Genomic DNA, 20560 nt, shown 5'->3' with positions numbered 1-20560 from the left:
CCAGAGGCGGTGCTGAAAGCACTGGAATGACGAGTGCCAACTCAGTCACGAGGAAGTGAGGCACTCACCTTACTGAGACGCCTCTGCTGGGTCCAGCACCACTCGCAGCGGATGTGGAGGCACAACATCCAGCCTGTAAAACCTGGAGAAGGTGCCAGGCGTCGTCCAGGATGCGGCAACACACAGTTCCTCCAGGGGCACCCCCTTCAGGGCGGCCCACGATGTAGACACCACCCTGGTGGAGTGGCAGCGCACCCCCTGGGGCACAGGCCGGCCCACAGCCTGATAAGCGTAACGTATAGTGTCCACCACCCAGTGGGACAGGCACCGTTTGGACAGCACAGAGCCCTTACAACAGCTACCATAGCAGACAAACAATTGATCTGACGCCCGTACATCCGCCATAGCTGCCATATAGCATCGCAGGGCCCTGACTGGGCAGAGGAGTTCCAACCTGCCCCCCCGGGTCGTCCGACAGGGGGTCGTATTGAGCGAGCCGAATGGGCTGGCCGGCTCGCCTTGACATCATTTTAGGTAGGAAGGTGGTGTTCGACCAAAGTGTGACACCCGCCCCATCCGGGTGCCACTGGAGGCACGTCTGGTGGACAGACAGTGCGTGCAGCTCCCCCACATGCTTCGGGCAGCGATGGCCAGCAGGAACACCGTCTTGCGGGACACCCACTGCAGCTCCGCTGTCGCCAAAGGCTCAAAGGGAGGCAGGCACAAAGACTCCAGCACCAGATGTAGCTCCCAGGCTGGTGCCCGTGGGACTCTAGGGAGCCGAAGCCACAAGATCCCCTGGAGGAAGGCCAACACCAGAGTGTGGCCCCCAACCGTGCTGCCTGCGACTGGTGCATGGGCAGCAGAAATCGCTGCCACATACACCCTCAGAGTGGACGGGGAGCGGCCCTTGTCCAAGAGGGATTGCAGAAAGTCCAGAACCACCTGAACCGTGCAAAGCACCGCGTCCTCCCTGCAGCCGTTGCACCACTGTACAAATAACCGCAGGCATACAGCAGCTGGGTAGACGGCAGCCCAAGCATTGAGAATGGTGAGCCGGCCCGGCCCCAAACAGCCGCTCAGCATCGTCTCGGCCCCCTCAGAAGCCAAGCACAAAGGCACTAACCCTGCACAGGAGGCGGTGAGAGTAAAGTTACCTCTACTAGTTTCGGTCACATCCAGTGACCTTCCTCAGGAGGCACGTCACGTGATGAGAAGTGACATGTCAAATAGGCTGCTGTCTCTTCTTCTGATGGTTTCCAGACAGTAGGGGGAAATTACGCCCCCTACTGTCCCTGCAGGGAGGCCAAGAGCTCAAGCATGAGGTGGATCAGGGAATTTCCAATCGCCCAGCACGCACACCAGCATTGTAGGCCCTTGTGAGGAGGTCGTCCGTGATCCGGCACTGGGGACAGGGGCACCGCACCTCAGACCGGAAGGACTCCTCTGCCGACACTATGACACAACTTCCACAACTGTTAACTGACAAATGAGAAACATTTTAGAAACACAGGACAGGAGCAGGCCACTTTCAGGACAGAGCTCCTGCTTCGCAGATCTGTGTTCTAAAGCCCAAAAGCCTCAGTTTGGACCTATTCCACTTTGTCCAGAAAATTTTCAAACTTGTGACACACAAGATGTTTTATCTTACAGGGACACAGCAGCAATCATGAAGTTAAGAAAAAGAAGAAACTTTTTCTCTTTTAAAGACTTCATGATGGCCTAAGATTTCTGTCACTGTTTCAAGTGTTTAAATTTTAGCTAATGCACCCAAAAAACAATGTCCAAAGTAACAAAATGGAGTAGAACTTTACATATAAAATTAAACATAATTACATTTTCAATAAAGCACTTTGAGCTGAAATTCTTGCATAAACTGCCCCATATGTAATATACAAATTGGTTTCCTATTATTATCACTAACAGGGTAATGAACTGTGTGCAGGTGTGTTGCGGGGAGTATTTTATGTCATTTTAATTTGTTACTATTTTGTCAGAAGAAAATATTGTATATTTCAGCGTTTTACTGTATGTAGCAAAATTCTGTTCTTTGTTTTTTTTCCCACCGATTTGAAATTTCATGGCTATGGTGAAATAAGGGTTGGGTTTTGATGATAATTATTTTATTGAAAAAACATTTTAGATTGATCTCCCAGAACTCAAAGTACCACAAATTAATTCTTCTCATGAGACCTAGTAAATTAACCAATCATAATGCAGCATTAGTGATTGACAGCGCTCTTTTCCAATCAAATGTTGACATGTTCAAAGCGTTGACAAATACGCTTGAACAAGATAAAAAATAATCCTTTGAGATTATTTTAATCAACTCCAATAACATGATAGTTTCAAGAAAAATTCACATGATTATTATTATATACCAGTAGTTTTCCTTTGTGCATTTTAAAAATGGGAAATCCATCCAACCAAGACTGTTTTCATTATGATTATGATTTAGTCAACTTTTTCATAATCAATCTATCTTTAATAGCATGCCATTGGGTTTAGGTGCATTTTTATAGTAATAAGATTGAACATTTTCCAAAAGAAATGTCCTGAAGTTCAAGTGAAAATAACTTCACTTCCTAATTAGACTGAAATTTAACTTAAATTACACTCAAACTTAACATTACAGTGTTGATATTAAAATGTGCACTTTTAAAATATTATTTCACAGTGTGTCACAATGACAATTTTGAGTATTATTTTGAAATATATTTAAAAAATGTTTAAAAACTAATTTTGAATAGTGTACTTTTGAAATCACACATGAATTTCACTTAGAGTATATTTTAATTTAATGTATTTCTATAAATTGTTATTATTTAATTAATAATTTAATTAATATAATTAATATAAATATAATTTAATTATTTTAAAGTGTATTAAAGTGTTGCTGTGCAAGCGTTATGTTAGTATACTTATAAAAGTTCAATTTGTTGAAATACATTTTCAATATACTACTGACAGTATGAATATACTTGAAATACAATAAATTACACTTTTTTCACTATGTAAGACAATTATTCACATGAATTAATAACAAATATTTATGTGATACAACTTCGACCCTAGTCTCCGGAAAGGTCCCGTTTGACGTCAAACGACCGTTAACGTTTCCGGCTCTTCTGTTTTTTAGTTACCCACCTGGTTAAAACATCAAACAGACAAGAAAAACTTCAGGTAGGTATTCAACATAATTCTGCTCAGTCACAGCTTGCTTTCTGTGTGTCTGGGTAATTTTTGTTTGGATGTAAATTAATTTATGGTACAAATGTTGCAGGTTCGTTGCGTCAGTTGCAGCTAATTTGCAATTATGGTAACTAGCTTAAAAGCTAATCTTAGCATTCACTTTGACAGTTCTATTTGGAACCACTTTCTCATTTGTCAAGCATTTTTTTTCTGTATTCCCGCATTTTTCGGCAAAGAATTTTTTTATTTTAAGAGACAGTACTGGATGTTGTGCTGTCATTTCAGAATGGAGAGAGGAAGAGGCTTCAGCTTCAAGCTGTGGATGCCCCCCAGGGGGAATAACGGACACACAGCTGCAGAGGGACTCCAGGAATCAGCTGAGAACTGCAGTGATTTACAGCAGCTGGTAAGCCACTGGGTAAAATACTTATTATTATATTAAATGTAGGTGATTACTTACATAGACATTAAATATTTTACACAATACACTGCAGACAACATAGTTGTAACAGGAAAATGACCTTGCTGAACTTCTCTTATGAATAGAAATCTAAGGTTTATTGCTCCTTTCCACCAGGGTTACAGCAAATGTCAGGACAAAGAGCAAACCTTGCCATTCACAAACACAGGCATGGTTGCACCAACTAAACCAACCAGACCAGGTATTTTTTTAATGAAACAAAAACTCAAAACTACAGCTGCATGAATCCAAACATAGATTTGCATCTAAATTGACCCTCATTGTCAGTATGTTTTGTTTCCTCGAAAGACCTTCCCAAAATGAAAGCTGTTGCACCAATGGAAAAACAAGAGGTACAGTATCTCAAATGGCGAACAGCAATAAAAATCACTCTGCCTCAGTAGGATTATACTGAACTGCTTTCTTTGTGAATATCTCTTAGAATAACTACACCTCTGGACAAGTTTATTTCAAGCTATTTGATGAGGTGGAGAAGATGAAGTGCTGGAAGGTCAAAGTCGACTCTGACTTTGTGCAAAAGGACAGGAGGCTGCAAGATAACGCCAAAACAATTGAAAGCCAGCGCAAAGCCATCCGAGAGCTACAGGTTTGCACCTCAGTGATACACTGCTTTTTGTGGCTGACTCTCAATCTCATTGTGTGTATTTGAAGCATTGCAGTATTATTGATGATGGAAACCTAATTCTAATGCTATGTGAGCTTTTTCTTTCAGTTTGATAATGAACGTCTGAGCACAAAGCTTCTGGAACAGTTCAATGAAAATGAGGATTTAAGGAACAAGTATGGGCTTTGTTTGAATGTTCTTTAAAGCAAACCTAATGTGCTCTGTAAAAGTCAGTTAAACATGATGATTCTGTTGGATAAAAGTCAATGACATCTTTTTAATTACAGAAACAACACAACAAGCACCTTGTGCAGTATCCTCAACGAAACAGTTCAACGGTCGACTGAGAAAATGCATTTATGTAAGTGAAATATTCTCAGATGATAATAAACTGACCAGCTTTGAGTGTTCTGAAACATTTTGTAACATTTTTATGTATTTCAGTTGAATCTGAAAGAGAAGAAACTCATCAGCTCTTTTTGGAAAACGGTGAAAACATCAAGGTGAAACTCAAATAAATCTCAACTGTAGCCATGAGTGGGTAAAACACTTGGTTGTGTTTGATTTTTTGACCTTGTGCTTCTTTTTATAGAAACTAATTGAAGCGTTTGACAGCCTCCGTGTTAAAGCAGAAGACGACCAACAAGAGATGCACAAAGGTACACACAGTGATTTTAGAAGTTGAGTGTTTTAACTATAAGTTGACGGCTTAGGATGATTTCTTCTTACAAATTATAAACAAGAAAACATCGATTTGAAGCAACAATAGTGTGAAAATGAGAGAGCATGTCCTCTAACAACAGAGCTGCTTCTGTCATGTTTTTCAGTCAAAGAGGATTTGCTGCTCCATGAAGATGTAAAGGAAAAATATCAGCAAGAATATGCGATGAAAGAAGAGGAGGTCAGTTAAAAAAATGTTCTTTTAAGGTTGTTTGAGAACTTTCAGTTTGCAACATGTTGCCACAAATAACTCCAGGGTCACTCCTGTCTTCACAGATTGCAATCCTTCGGGCAAAACTTATGGACAAGGAAAACAAACTGCAAACAACCCTCGTTGACCTCCATGAAGCTGAGAAGCAGAACCATCAGCTGCAAGAGTCAACACGTGAGATTGTTATTTCAATCTGGGCATCGTTTGCTTCCACCATTTAAAGAATAATAGTTTTTTTAATTGTTTAGTAAATATTTCATATGAAAGATGAATTCCATCATGTAAACACTCAATTGTAAATGAAGCAAATAGCATTGGTCTGATATATGTAGATATTCAGTTTGATGCTCGTTCATAATATGAAAAAATGTTTGAGGACACAGGAGAGGCCAACGATCAGGCCTCAAAGAAAGATGTGCTGATCAGTACTCTGAAAGATGAGCTGGTGAGGAGTATTTTATTGTTCTGAATAATAATCCTTTCAATCGACTGTTCGATGTATTGTGAATAGTCCAAAAGATGACAGTGTTGTGTTACTTTTAGGACATAAAATCAAAATGCATCGAGTCTATTGAGGCTCGGATTGATGCCAGTGAAGACAAAGTATCGGAACTTTCAGCTGAGCTTTCAAGGAAAACTGAGGAAATCCGCTCATTGCAGGTGATGCAGATCCATTTTCAAAATAAGATAGAAAAGCAATGTCTAACATGGACACTCAACAGGTAGCGTAGTAGGCTGCCTTGTGAGAATTCTCAATCCTAAGAGTTAACTTTTATATAAATGACAAATCTGAAACTCAGGTGAGCGAGGAAGAAACCACAGCAGAGCTCAGAAAGGAATTAGCAAGATTGGAAAAAGAAAATCTGTCTTTGCGGTGAGTTCACACGTTTAACACCTGAAACATTTTATTGTTCAACTTTTTGAGGTTCGTATGCCTGCATCTTTCTGTCTATCAGAGAGGAGTCCGATTCTGCGAAAGCTCGAATGGAAGCAGCGCTTTTAGAAACTGAAACTGTCCAGAGGAAAATTGAGAGAAATGTGAGTCTGCTGACAAAGTGGATAAATCAAGAAACACAAGGCTTTAGGATATTCTTCATGTGAAAAGAGTGAAATAATATTTCCTCTTATGTTTTTGACAGTTTGAGATCCTGCAGGAGGAAATCAAAGAAAAAGAAAAGGGCATCAAAGCTGTGGAAACAAAGGTGACTGAGAAAACCAAGAAACGTGAAATGCTGGTGTGAAAGTGGATCCTTTTCTGAATTTGACAAAGACGGTTTGTTTTCAGCTGCGTCATCTCAGAGAAAAACTGGAGGTCAATCTCAAAGAACAGGAGGAATTCAAGAAAGAGGTTTGAGAAGACAGTGAAGCTGTTTGTGTTCAGTGGATTGAAAAGTACTCAGAGTTACTCGTTTTCTTTTTTCTCCTGTTTTAGAATGAAATGCTGAAGAGAGACCTTGCTGAAGAAACTGCTAAATCCCACGAGGTGCGAATTAAACTCAGTTCCTTGATGCTGATCAGAAACAAATAAAGACGATGGGGAGAAAAACTGTCGATGCTCGTTTTGCCTTCAGATTAACTGTCTTTACGAAGAGTCCCAGAACTTAAAACGACTTAAAGAGGAAGAGCTTCAGAAGTTACAAAAGGATCTTGAAGAGAAATCAACCTTTTCTGCAGAGCTGGAGAAAGAGGTCACTTCTGTCGTTTAACCTGCAGCTTTATGACAAACGTTTACAGCTTCTCTGAATGGAGAAATGTTTTTTTTCTCTTTCTATTTCAGGTGCAGCAGCTCAAGTTAGAGGCAGCAGAGGCGTTCAAGGAGAAGGAAGACGCACAACTGAAGTGTCAGCACAAAATAGCAGACGTGTTGGCTCTGATGGATAAACACCAGGTAGGACCAGCAGCAGCAGCTCTATGCCGTCTTGTTTAATGTTCGACTGACTGGAGGGAACCTGAACTGTGTTTACCAGGGCCAGTGTGACCGGGTGGTTAAAGAAAAAGATGCAGAGCTGGAGGCCAACAAGAAGTCACTGGTATGATAGAAAAATCAGTGTATGAAGATTTTAGAAGGATGATAAGAGTAACTAAGTTGCTTTCTTACCTTTTCCAAAACACATTTATTGAACACAGGAGCTGGTTCTCTCAAAGCTCAAGATGGAAAATGATGAGTTAAATCAACAGCTGAAGATGGAAAAAGCAGATAAAGTATGACATTTATTATTAATTGTGTTCCTCAGCTTGTGTGATGCCTTCTCTGAGAAAGTCGTACTTGTTTTTATTTCTAGGAAAACTTAAAGAGGGAGCTTACTGACTTGAAGAAAGAATTGTCTTTGAAGATCAGTGAGCTGTCAAATGCCAGAGACAAACAGGTGAAGGTAAGTCAGCGAATAGCGTCCCACTGACTCCTGGTTTTTCATTGTTTGCGCTTTAACGAGAATTCATTTTCAACATTGTAGTCCGGCGCTCTGTTCAGCAAACAGGAGGGAGGCTCTGAGGCTCCAGGAGGAAACGCTCCGAAGAGTCAGACGTTTGACTTCTCCGACGTCTGGAAGTCTCCGTCCCGGCTCAAAGACAAACAGACTGCAGCCGTTACTAAGAAAGCTGTAAGCTTATTCGAGAAGTAACAGATGACATGATGCATGTTTGCTTCACATTTATTGAAGTTTTTAATCTGAATATTTCTTTAGGTTAAAAATGAAAACATAGATTAGTCACTGTGGACACTGTGATAATCCTTCTCTTCTACCCTTCAGGGAACTCCTGGTGAATCGATGAGAACTCCCTCTGCAACTCCGAAGGCCAAGGTAGACGGCTACTCCACCTGATAACCTGAACTGATGTGGCCACAGTGCTGACTGAACATACCTTTATGTTGCAGCACCTCCACAGTGAAGACCTGAGAACTCCAGGAAGTGTGACCAGCAGGGGTGGCGGAGCGTCAAAAATCAAAGTAACCTCCTCAGTTTGTATTAAATCAGAGATGATCTGACCAGCCTCTGTTCTGATTAGTTTTTTTCGTTTGCTAAAACACATTTTTCAAAATTGTACGTTTTTTTTTTTCAAAACTGCACACACACAAAACTCCAAACATCACACACAGATTGCTAAACCCTGACATCCCCTTGCAAAACAGCTCTGCCATCACATCTCTTAACATGTTCACAAAATGTACATTTGGTAAACACAGCCATATTTTCACATGACACACACATTGAATAAACACAACTAAGCTTTTGGCTGAACACTACCAAGCACAGTTATAGAAATGGAGAAATAGAACACACTGAATTAGAGACAATGCCCCCTTGTCTCATAGACAAACACAAAACATTACAAATTTTCAGACAAAACATTTTGTTTTTAAATGCCCCCCCCCCCCCCCCCCCCCCCCCCCATTCAAGCATCATGGGGCATCATGCCTCTGATTTCTGTCTGGGGGTGGGGGGCACTTAGGCGAACCTCTCTCTGTCTGAGACAGAGTGGGGACCACTCTGGCTCGTCTGGGGTGCATAACAAGCCCAGGCCGGCTCTGCCTCAAAGCCCACGTCTCCACAAGCCTCCTCCATTGACTGAAGCAGTGGGAGGAAAGTTTAGAGATTTGCGGGTTTGTGTGTTGTGGATTGATGGTTTGAGATTTTAATGTGAGAAGTGTGTGCAAACCTGAAAAATTGTGTGTTGAGTTTTGACAACAAGGTGATGTGAAATTGACATCAGGGTGTAAAGAAGGAAAGTTAGAGTTCTAACATGATAAGGAAATCTAAAGTAGTAACAAATTGAGTCAAGCGATTGGGGACAGAAGTAAGAGTTGTGAAAATTGTGCCTAATTTTTGCTTTTTTTGTTTTAGCAATTGGAAAAAAACTGTAACTCCCTGGATTCCTCTTGCAGGCCTACAGAGTAAGGACGCCACCTTCTGGTGAGAAGACGGCACTGTGGGGGAAGAAGAGCACTTATCTGGAGCCGAAGTCAGACAGCTCGGATGAAATAGATCTCCTGGTGAGTTCTCCTTTTATCCGCTCATGATGACTTTCTAAGAAATATCCCATAAGCCATTGTGATTTTATGAATATTTGGTTCTTTCTGTTAAACTCTCAGAAGAGACCATTGTTTTTGTCTTCTGTTGTCTTGATAGAGTTTTGGTAAAGCTCGCACGCCCAGTCTTTCTGCTCCGCACTGCACAGTCAGTCTCTTCAAAAAGGTAACATGACCTCAGTCGTGCATCACAGATGATATTTAATGCCTCAGTTACAGTCGATGGAGATGAATCAAACACTGGTGCCTTTCATTTGAAATGTATTTGTTTTCCTCTTTTTCATTCAGAGTCCAGCTACGAACGAATCTCCACGAAACTCCTTAAAGCTGGCAGCAATCAAAAGAATGAGAGCTGCTGGTTGGACGGCTGTCACAGGCTCGGACCAAAAGAAGAAGAGGACCAACGACAAGATCTTTCTGTAAAATGCATAGGGAGGCTTAGGTTTAACAAGTTCTGTTAACAAAAGTTAATCGTTATTGTTCTGATTCTTTGGTAAATTAAAATGTGTTGGAAGTGTTAAGTTAAATATGTTTTGTTAAAATATATAAAGTTTGCTGTTCCTGTTCTAACTCTTAAATGAACACGCAGAGGAAGTGTTGTGTAAGCTGAGTAAGCAGATTTAGAGACGTCACATTAAATTTGAGTGTTATTATTCCAGTTTTTCAGTAGCTTTGTTATCAGGTTTTTAAGGGAATGGGTTATGAACCACACTTGGTGCTGTTTGGCTCAGTGCAGAAGATGTTTGCTGGGTTGCTGTTTTGAACTTCTGGTGTTCATTTTGTGTTGTTGGTGTTGGGAAAGCTGTAGTTAAAAGACACACGTGTGCTTCTATTGACAATGATGCAGTGGAGCAGAAAGCAATGTTGAAGTAAATCAGCTGTCCATGTTTAATTGCCGTGCCTCTTATTGCTGATTCATCGAAGTACATTGTTTTTGTCAAACAAAAGGCTTCAAACTGCAGGAAATTTGTTTAATGAAGGAGTTCTAGACTAATTGAGAAAAAGGACATCCCTAGAACAAGCTCAGTTGTTTATCTTACACAATCCACATTTAACCACTTACAAGTATCATAGCCAAAGCATTAAAAGCATTAGAAGAACCTTTCCTTTTCTTTTTTTTTTTTGAGTCGGGCTTGGACTTTCTAAATCTATATATCTTAGAATTAGGACCGGCAGGTGGTACAAAGGGAACAACAGCCATACAAAACAACATGAGGTTAATGAACAACTGGCTTGGTGCTTCAGCATGAAATAAACAATGTCCATGTAGAACATAAGTGAATAAAGGGTAATAAAAGTGGAACAATTGCCCCCATCACCAGCTAACAGGAAATGTGAATGGAGCGGAGTGGGAGAGAAGATGGAGTGACCGGTCAGACACTAACAGAAAACATCTTATTTACTAGTGTCTGTCAGTCCACAGAAACAGCTTTTCGGACTTGAACCAGTCTGACTTTAAACAGGGTGAACCTCTGGTTGGTCTGTTGATCAGTGCGTCACTTTTCCGACACTCCCTGAACGCAGCAGTCTGGCAATAGAAACAGAAAGTATTCAGAGTCACAATAACTTCATTCCAAACAAATTCAATTCCCTGATTTCCTGGAGAGGCTTGCAGCTGTGAGTCTTTTACGTGAAGGTAGGCTCAGATATATTTCTTTAAAGAAATGTGAAACGACTTGAGGTTAGGATCAACTTGCAGTGTTTTTGCAGGTGAAACTTCAGAGGGAAACATGAGCCAGCGTCAAGTCACTTCTCCAGGTGAGTCTAATGTCTGCTTTTGGAGCTTTCACCTTTTCCTGATATATTGATTCTATATCATATTGCAAGCTATTCATTACTCAATGAGAAATAGATGCATGAAATTAAAAATAAGTAGTGAGGATCTGTTAATAGTCTACAAGTCATTTCAGTATGACTGATTCAGAGCAGGGCAATCTGCGTGTCTTTTGTATTATTTAATGTTTCTGTTTCAAAGTATGAGTTACTTTATGGCTCTATGTAATTACATTGGATGCATTTGAATTAATTTCCATTAAAAAAATTCATAAGGCTACAGGTAGTACATTAAGGTGAATGAAAATAGGAGGGAGGAGTTTGGTAAAAACACCTGAGTGGATTTTTATTTTTGCACTGGTTCAGCAGTTTTCATGCATTCTACCCCGTCAGTCACTTTCACCTGTTCACACACACTTTGCAAGTAAACAGGAATTTTGTGTTTGGCTCCAGGACCCCTTAACATACTGTGCATGCAGGAATCAAACCTGTAAGCCTGGAAAATGAGCCACTCTATGATGTAGGGCATGTTTAAGAGAATAAACATATTGAAAATAATTTCCAATTCAGACAAAAAAAAAAAAAAAAAAGATTTTATTTAATTTTATAAGTGCATAAGTTTTATTTATGTCTCTCTTCCTGGTTCTTCTTCCTGCAGCTCATGTCAGTTACCATGGGTTGCGTAATCAGGGAGCAACATGTTACCTGAACAGTGTGCTGCAAGCGCTGTTCATGACCAAAGACTTCAAAGAAGCTGTCAGGTTTGTTGTTCTTTATTTTAATGCATCACACAATAGTATAGTAAGCTCACAGTGGACCCAATGCTTTTTTCAACTCATGTAATCTTTGTCTGCATTTTGAGCAGAACAAGTGAAAACCGTGAAGATCGTATCGATCCGCAGCTCAAAGATTTGTTTGACGGCTTAGAGAAAGTTGAAACGTCCACATCCAGTCTGATAAGAGAGCTGGGCATCGACAGAGGTACGGCATGAAGCCCAGCAGCCATCTATATTGACGAGAACTTGGGTCCCGAACACACACTCTTGTCTCCTCCCGTCCAGTGTGTGAACAGCGCGATGCTGCAGAGTACTTTGAGAAGATTTTACTGCGGACCAGTGATGAGGCTTCACAGGTATGCATTCCAGTTTAAATTAGATCCACTTGAGTAGGGTGAAAAACAAGACTTGTTCAGAGATTCCTGTGCATCTGTTCACGCAGATCTTCCATGGAGGATTGGACAAAAGGACCAGCTGTTCCACATGTCAGCAGGAAACCAACAGCGACGCACCGTTCTGGTATCTTCCTCTTCGAATTGGGAAAGGAGACTGCAGTGTGGTACGGATGTGGAAAAACTGAAGGTTTCCGTGTTTTGTTTGCCTGAACGTAAAGCAATAATCTGTTTATTTTCCAGGAGGACGGCATCGAAGAGTTTTTCAAGGCTACAGAACTTCGAGGAGATAACCAGATGTACTGTGAAGGCTGCGATGCCAAATCTGACGCTACGATTGTGAGTAAAGCAACGACATTTGCTACAAATGAGGAGTTTAGGATGTTGTATCAGAGTTGAATTTGCATTTTAAGATAAAATCTGTGGTTTCCCGTCAGGGTTATGTGATGAATCGTCCTCCAGATGTTTTGGTTCTGCTGCTGAAGAGGTTCAACTTCAGTTATCATTACATGGCGTACACGAAAAATAACCAACCTGTGAGCATTCCCGACTTCCTAGACAAGAACATTACGCCTCTAAAGGTATGTTTTGATCTGGTATTCAGTTAAAATCTATCAGGTTTTTTTTGTTTCTGAGGCCTGAGTTGTATTTTCTTTGTCGATCAGGGTTCAACATATGAGCTGTATGCAGTGGTGGATCATTTTGGTGATCTGAGAAGTGGACACTACAACACAAAAATCAGGGTTGAAGACGACGGCGAACACAGATGGTTTAACTTTGATGATACCAGCGTCACAGTGGTGAGACTGACCTCCTTAAATTCAGTGGCTACTCCAATCTGTGAGGGAATCTCTACTGCAATATGAATTATTTGTTATTATATTTGATTATTCTTCACTTTGGCAGCTTGGTGAGAATCCATTCCAGGGGAACACTGTGAAGTGAGATTTCATTTTTCTTTCATTTCCCACAAAATACGTGTTTTTGTTATCTTATAGGAGGATAAAGTGTGTTATTCATGATAAAATGCAGTCTCAGTAAAGTTTTTCCCTTCATTTAAGCATTCAAAATACATCCTTGTGTGTTTACTGAGTGGTTTGGAGACAGAAGAGAGACCGCGGTCAGCTGTAGCACAACATGAACATCATATCATGTCTGAAAGTTAACTTGGTTTCTCTGGGTGTTTCTCCTTCTAGATCCCAGAATGCTTATCTTCTGTTTTACCGAAAGCAAAGTAAGAATCAAGCTTTGTATTGCTACTCTGAATAATAATAATGACTGTGAAGCTGTTTGACTTTTTTCAATCTTTACTTTCGAGCAGAGACCCAGACTCCTGAGATCACCAGTGGAAGTTCGCCTCCAGATCAAGCCGACGGCGGCGGCCGGTGTGAGGGTGCTGATGGGAGCGGGGAGACGGAAGAGGATGCAGTAGAAGTGAGGAGAGATCTGGATGGAAAACAAGGAGATGAGCTGAAGGCAACGCAGCAGAGTGAGGACAAGGAGGGAAAGGTGGACGGTGATGAGTTTAAGGAAAACAGAGAGGACGAGGCAGGTGGAGAGAGAGAACCGGAGAGCGATCGTGAAGTGAGCGGCAGACGTTCATCGAGCGACTCGCTTCAGAAACAAGAAGAGAGGAGTGAACCACGGAAGAGAAGAATGGATGCAGACAAGGACGAGGACGAGCCGGCTGAGGCCAAGAAGGGCAAATCTGTGACCGATCGCAGCGACGGCAGCGCAGAGCAGCCGAGTGATGAAGGTTCAGGGAAAGATTTCACACCTAAACCTGTGAGCGAAGAGGAAGATGAGAACAGGGGAAATACAGCAGCAGACACAGATGGAAAGATCAGTGCAGGTAAAGTAACATCAGGGGAAATCTCAACAGATGATCAGAGAAGTAAAGAGGACATGCAGAAGGAACAGAGCCACGGTGACCTCAGTGTCCAGTCAATCCAGCAGGAGCAGGAAGCCGGTCTGTCAGCTGCAACGCAAGAAGATGAAGGAATCGAGGCAGACGTGAAAGAAAATGATTTGGAGGAGAAGTCATCAGAAAGTGGGGGGAGTCAAACAGAGAGGCAGGTGAGTGAGGAGACGAGGCGGGGGAGTCCCGACCCACAAACAGGAAGTCCGTATTTAATTGGGTTATTAATTGAGGAGATATACGGCCGTGATACCGGAAAAATCATTAAAGCTGTTGTAGTCAAAGAATTTAAAATTCTACGAAAGAATGTCTGTCCCGATGTTACTAAACCATTAAAGATCAGTCAGTGAAACAATCCTCCCTTCTATTTGATTTACATTTCAGGAGGTGGAGCTTTGATCTGTAAAATACTGAATCAAATAAAAACTAATAGTTTTAAGACATGAAAAATATAAAATATTTTTATAAATTGATTGTGAAATCCCTTTGGCTGTGTCATAAGCAGTGATGGGTTTCATTACTTGTCACTATTCTGTGTCTTAATGCCATCAAAAAATGTTGATTTGTATTTTTATTTTTGTGTTTGAGGACATATACAAGAAAAAGGGAATTCCAATCTGCCTCTTTGTAGAGTTGTTCTTCTAATTTTGTCATATTTTACTAAGGAGCTCCATGGCAGATCAACTCTTTCAGCATATTCAGACTGGAAGGAGCAGGCAATTCAAAATTCACTCAAATGTTCTAACAGTAATATACAAACATTACAACATGTGCATGTGAGGAGGACAAAGAGAAGAGTTTTATTGGAGCATTTCTCATTGACGCTTCATTCTTGAAAACACTGTTAATATTCCGATATGTGTGTTGATGTTTTTTGTAAAAGTATGAGTGTGACGGGTTAATGATGGGATAATAAATGATGCTCTGTCACTTCCATACTGGTGCTGGTGGAACTTTCTCAGACTGGAAACTTTCTCGCTGTGAGATGAGCGTCCCTGCACGTGCGTCCGGGTGTGGCAGTCCTGAAAGCGTTCAAAACAACAATCTGTGTCTGTTGTGAAATCAAAGGAAATCTAGATTGAGGGAATAACTATAATTTTGAGAGAGAAAAGCCAGCAGAGGCTTATGGCCGTCTGAGTGAGGGTTTCCACTGAGCTTTAACTCGTCCCAGCCTGCTGCAGCTGGAGGGCAGAAGACAGGAAATACAGGAAATGTGATCAGAACGTTTTAAAGTGGATTTGCATACATTGCAAAGAAGATGATTGAATTCAACAGTGCGAAAAGTCACATGCATTCCTCTGTCAATGAAATGTGTCATTTTAATCATCACCCCTCCAAGGGTTTTAGAGCTATATGCTTCAGAATAAATGTTGGTTTTGATGTTTTTATGAAGCAAATAATCAATGAAGATCAGAGCATCAGACATGTTCCAAAGACTTTAGTTTGTTAATCATAAAATTAAAATGTTTAAAAGTGCAGGTGAATTATCCGGGGTGGAAAAAGAAAATAGTTTGACTTGCAAACGGAAAGTTTCTGCTGTCTGTTAATAGCGTATGCCTTCACTTTGTCGATAGCCTCATAAAATCAGTACTCACACTAAATCTCACACTCAATGCATTAAAGGTGCTGTAGGCAGGATTTTGCTAGTCAATGCTAATTTTTCTGTGTTTTCTTTGGATTAAATGTTAGAGTATCCATTGATAATCCTTTAGGAGTGAAGTATAATTGCACTACCGCGAGGGCACAGCGTTTCCATCTGTCTCTGTTCTGAGCTGAAAAGGAATCTCGACAACTCCAGGTATCTTTGACCAATCAGAAGAGCCCCTGAGGCTCTAACCGTGATGGGTCGAGGGGCGTTCGTCACACGTTCTTGTGGGAGGGGCTTAGCTTGCGTAAGGGCGTGATGTCAGAGAAAACAGGACAGGATTGGCTGTGCTGGGTTTTAAATCGCCATCTTAGATGGGTCAAATCGCCATCTTGCTTAGGTAAACCTAAGCAAGATGGCGGAGATGCGGAATCCTGCGTACAGCACCTTTAAGACTGAAGTCTAAATTCATGAATGTCTTCCCTGCTTTCATGCTTCCAGTTTTGTGAATGCAAAATGTGAAGCATCATTTATAAAAGCATCTGCTGGTTTATTGATAAGTTAAAATTCAGTCAGCAACAAATGAATTATCACTTTGAAAACTGTGTACCTTTTTACAACATATGGAAATCGAATATTCGTACGTCCCTTTATATTCACAGTTCACACTTACAAGGTTTGCACAAGACAAAATAATATTGAACACTGAACATTTGAACGTTCGCCTAAAGGTACCGGCACATAACAATGTTCTCATGTAAATGTAAAGAAACATTGATCATTAGTGTTACAACCTGGCAAACTTGATACTCCAATGATCAGTAGGTGAGGGAAAACATGAACGAGTGAACGAGTGCAAAAACACAACGAGCACTCCCTGACCTCATTTAACAAAAACACAGATATATAAAAAACATACTCTCAGTAATGGAATGACAGTGAGTTTTTTGACTTCTTTCCTGGTTTAATTCTTCTTCTGTCGTCACCTGAACGTTTTTTTTACGCCTGCTTTCACACGTTTTGCTGTTTCTCCGCCGAGGACTCGTGTGTCCTTTCGTCCCAGTCTGTGTTCAGATTCAGAGTTCAGATTTAATTTATTCGTCCCCGTGGGGAAATTTGTCTTCATCGACTGAGACAGTGTTTCCTCCCACGTGCAGCTTCGCACTTCTTTCTTCATTGTGTTCGATTTGAAACATTTTCCATTGGGCACTTCTCTCAAGACAGGTAAACTTTGATCAAACATGTCGACTGGCTCATGATTAACTGGAGAGTCACAGCTGATTCCCCCGTTAAAGGGTTTTGGGGATTCTGACCGTTTGGTCCCATTGGGTCTTTTTCCATCAGACTGTGTGCGTCGAGCCTCCAGATGAGTCCCGCCGGTCTCTTCAGGCTGTTTGTTCACTGAAAATAAACACGGGGAATCATTAAAACCCACAAACAGTCGAAGCAGACTTCGGCTTTAACTTAAACCATGATGTAAATGATATGCCTTTACATCAATTTATCCTTAAAATTAGCTCAAGCTCAGTCAGACTGGATGGAAACTGTCAGTGAACTGAGACTTAATACTGTATTTGAGGAAATAATTAACCAATATGTGATCAAATATACAATAAAAGTGACTTTAGTCTTCGACAAGTGTTTTTTTTATTTCTCCTGATAAACACAGATGAGATGTTTTCATGGAAAGTGGAAAGTAATTCACAAGTAAATAAATACAGTGAATACAAACTTACCCTGCCTGTAAACCAGGAGGTAAGCAGTCGCAGATCTGTGTGGAAAAGAGGCCGTGTTAACGCTGTGGAAGCAGCGTTCTGATCAGCAGTGAGGTTAACAGTATGATGTTTGTATCGCAGCAACAGGTTCACGACATCTAACAGTCACACAGTGAGAATATTCACCTGAGAGAATCCTCTCCTCCAAAAGGCTGAGATTTCAGCTGTAGAGTTGGATAAAATAAATCATTACCACACATTTTTGACTCCGTGCTGTTCAGTGAATCAGAGCAGAGGGGAAAGTGTGTGTGTCCTTACACTGCTGACGATGTCGTCGTTGAAGCAGTACCACTGGCCCGTTTCAAAAGACCTGATGTCTGCGGTGTAGTGACCTCCAGTCAAAGAGCCGTGGTGATTGACCACCGCGTACAGGTCATACGTGCATTCCTGTCCAGAAAAGCAAACGTCAGATCGAACGGCGTCTTTCGCCAACACAGGTCGACATGGATTTGAAATACCTTCACGGATAAAGTCTTGGGCACGACAGCCGTGCAGAGAAGCTTGGTGTAACGCCTCTGCTTGTCATCAAACGAGAATCTCTTTAGCAGCAGCGTGAAAACGCCTGGAGCTTTTGCTACTTCACATGTCTAGAAAAAAGAAAAAGAGCTGCGTGAAAACACAAGCAGTCAATTTGTGCTGAAAACTCTGGAGCAGAGCAGATTAATTCCTCACAATGTTTGCATCTTGTTTTTTCTGGCACCCGCTGCAGTACAGCTGGTTGTCGCTGGAGAACGTTTGCGCTTTGAAGAAAGCATTCAGTCCCTCCTCCTGAAAATAAACCACAGTTAATCACCCAGCAGCTTGCTTTGTCTCGGAAATGTTTTATATGTGCTTGAGGGAAATACAGTACCACACTGTAGGTTTTATGCTTTGAATCGACCATTGAAATAGGCAAAATCCAAAAGAAGCTGTCGGAGGAGCTCTCCTTATCGCATGCGAGGCATCTGATATTATGTTTCAGTTCTCCTTGGAATATCTAGAAATGTAAAGACAGACAGTGGAGTGTAAACGGATAAAGATTTCAGAAGACATTTCTCCTTCTTTTTATTTTTGACACTTAAAAACTTTTTTTTTAATTATTGTTTAGCATTTGGAATATGAAACTGGCATCATGTCGTATCCCCTTTGTTTTACAGTACAGTTACTTGTTAACTATTGTGCAGTGTCTCATGAAAACAAACATCTGTACCAACCTGGGAAGCCTGTGGACTGGCCTGAGACAAGATCTTCTCAAAATACTCGGCAGCATCTCGTTGCTCGTAAACTGAAAGAGAGAGAAATGTTACATTTACTGCTTGATTATGGATTAATAGCAGATCATCAGTCTGAAATCTAAACTCACCATCAGTGATGCCCAGCATTTTCACCACAGCGCGTGTTTTGGTGACCTCCTTTTCCAAAGCGCTGAACAGCTCTGCCAGATGAGAGTCGATGGTCTCTTTTATGTCCTTGCTGCAGCTTCTGTGGCACAGCGAGAAACTTCAGATTATTTGGCATAAAATCTAAAAAGAAGCTCCTGTCAAAACTCCAGCTGAACCTATGCAACAACAAACAGCTGATGTTCAGTTTGATTTATTCCAAACAGATCTGAGGTTTCTCACCTTTTCACTTCGTACCGGAAGCCTTGGGTCATGAAAAGCACCTGCAGCACGCTGTTCAGGTAGCAGGTGAGGCCTGGACTGTTGAGACCATTGTAATCTGAAGACAGGACACATAAGAACTGCATCGTTTTCACAGACGTCCGACTGGTAGGGGATTCATGCTTTAAGATGCAGCTTGATTCACTAACCTGAGATGCAGAGGTTATCCAGTTCATTTGCGAACTTCTTTACGAGGCGTGTGTTCATACTGACCTCCATCAAATGAGAATGATTTTCACATTGTGAGCTGATGTACGATTCAACCTGCTTAACACACAAATAGATTACATTAAACAAAGCACATACACTCATCATACACACGTCCAGGAAACAATGGGAAGAATCTACTTTAACTATGAACACTTATACACGAGATAATAACACATAATTGTGACTGTTAATGCAATTAAAATATAACTAATCCTCCAAGAAGTTTTTAATTACAGTACTTTAACCTGAGTATTTTCAGTCAGCTCATGTTCTTGAAGCTAAACAGTAATCATATAATCAGCTTTAATTGAACACAAGTTGCAGTATGTTTCCACTTTTTCAATATCACTGGTTCTTTAATGATACTTTTTCAGTACTACCGCCAATTTGATTGCATTTTTTCATTGTTACTGGTACTTACATTATATTTTTTAACACTTAAAATTATGCTTTTTCACCGGCTACTTAACCTCCAAGAACATTTCTTCAGCTTGTAGTCTTTTGACTTTTTCTTGAACTACAAGTCCTTCAAACTTGTTACTTTCATTTCTCTTCCTTCAGCTTCTTGCAGTTTAGGTGTTTTTCAGCTCAAGCATCTACACTCATTTATTTACATCTACACTCTGCTTTACATCTATTCTGCTAATTTTCCAGCTGAAAGGTGCATTATAAATAATAAACATTTTCTGACAACGAGCTTTGCAAAATCAAACCCAACCTGAATGAAACAGAGTAAAACAGAGGAGGAGGAAGTAACGGGTGTTGTTGGGCGTTAAGGAAACACAAACAAACAATAGCTTCATATTTCAGGACCCATAAAACTCGAGTTTAAAACATGATAATTTACGCGCCAGAAGAGCAGTAATAATCAAGCATCAGATAAAACGGCGTAGAAGGCTTCAGCTCTTTTTGCACATGTGATGTGTTACAAACTGTTTGTAAACCGTAAAAGTGGAGGATTGATCAGGAGAAAAGCCTACCGTGCACTCAGTCCACAAATGTTCTTTTACTGAGATTTAAAACAAGCAGAAGAGCCCCACGCATTTCTGAATACTTGCAAAGCAGGGAAACGAGCTGCAACCGTGTAGAAACTGAAAGTAAACTTCACTTGAGGGCGGAGCTTCCGCATTGAGGAGTGCGATCTGATTGGCCGCTTTGTTTTTCCTCCGATTCTGATTGGCTTAATAAACAGGAAGCGTGTGATCAAATCTGTGTTTTTCCCCATAGAGCTATAAATAACAATAACTATAATATAA

The 20560-nt window shown here is 40.9% G+C and overlaps 3 protein-coding genes across 8 annotated transcripts; 2 read left to right on the top strand and 1 right to left on the bottom strand.

The window, feature by feature from the left end:
* Positions 1-1048: 1048 nt before the first annotated feature.
* Positions 1049-9658, top strand: sycp1 (synaptonemal complex protein 1). Its single transcript, XM_030088417.1, is given in 23 exon segments — positions 1049-1147; positions 4095-4259; positions 4386-4453; positions 4565-4638; positions 4722-4780; positions 4870-4936; positions 5105-5178; positions 5274-5382; positions 6134-6246; positions 6348-6410; positions 6494-6556; positions 6641-6691; positions 6780-6896; positions 6986-7096; positions 7176-7238; positions 7336-7410; positions 7491-7580; positions 7662-7808; positions 7959-8009; positions 8084-8155; positions 9092-9199; positions 9336-9418; positions 9526-9658. Coding segments are annotated over 23 exon segments (2055 nt in total).
* A 1087-nt stretch (positions 9659-10745) lies between these two features.
* Positions 10746-15058, top strand: LOC115386275 (ubiquitin carboxyl-terminal hydrolase 17-like protein B). Of its 3 annotated transcripts, none has more exons than XM_030088515.1 (12): positions 10746-10871; positions 10946-10993; positions 11667-11769; positions 11874-11989; positions 12070-12140; positions 12227-12343; positions 12420-12515; positions 12614-12757; positions 12842-12976; positions 13083-13117; positions 13373-13410; positions 13498-15058. In XM_030088515.1, exons 2-12 carry the CDS (start codon positions 10966-10968, stop codon positions 14442-14444), a joined length of 1830 nt encoding a protein of 609 aa, XP_029944375.1. In that variant the 5' UTR covers positions 10746-10871; positions 10946-10965; the 3' UTR covers positions 14445-15058. The 3 variants fall into 3 exon arrangements, with proteins under 3 accessions (XP_029944375.1, XP_029944373.1, XP_029944374.1); XM_030088513.1 differs by having other exon boundaries at positions 13495-15058; XM_030088514.1 differs by lacking the exon at positions 10746-10871 and having other exon boundaries at positions 10882-10993; positions 13495-15058.
* A 1165-nt stretch (positions 15059-16223) lies between these two features.
* LOC115386276 (ubiquitin carboxyl-terminal hydrolase 47-like) lies at positions 16224-20381 on the bottom strand. 4 transcript variants are annotated; one of them, XM_030088516.1, is made up of 12 exons: positions 20285-20381; positions 19244-19358; positions 19056-19152; positions 18797-18915; positions 18648-18718; positions 18305-18430; positions 18127-18222; positions 17913-18041; positions 17713-17841; positions 17581-17618; positions 17416-17477; positions 16224-17080 (listed from the first exon to the last, which is right to left on the bottom strand). In XM_030088516.1, the coding sequence occupies exons 2-12, from the start codon at positions 19311-19313 to the stop codon at positions 16662-16664; spliced, it is 1356 nt and encodes a 451-aa protein (XP_029944376.1). In that variant the 5' UTR covers positions 19314-19358; positions 20285-20381; the 3' UTR covers positions 16224-16661. The 4 variants fall into 4 exon arrangements, with proteins under 4 accessions (XP_029944376.1, XP_029944379.1, XP_029944378.1 ...); XM_030088519.1 differs by having other exon boundaries at positions 17416-17450; XM_030088518.1 differs by having other exon boundaries at positions 18797-18912.
* Positions 20382-20560: the final 179 nt, after the last annotated feature.

Source organism: Salarias fasciatus, chromosome 3 (genome assembly GCF_902148845.1).
Source record: "Salarias fasciatus chromosome 3, fSalaFa1.1, whole genome shotgun sequence".
NCBI lineage: Eukaryota > Metazoa > Chordata > Actinopteri > Blenniiformes > Blenniidae > Salarias > Salarias fasciatus.
This window is presented reverse-complemented; position numbering and strand designations above follow the sequence as displayed.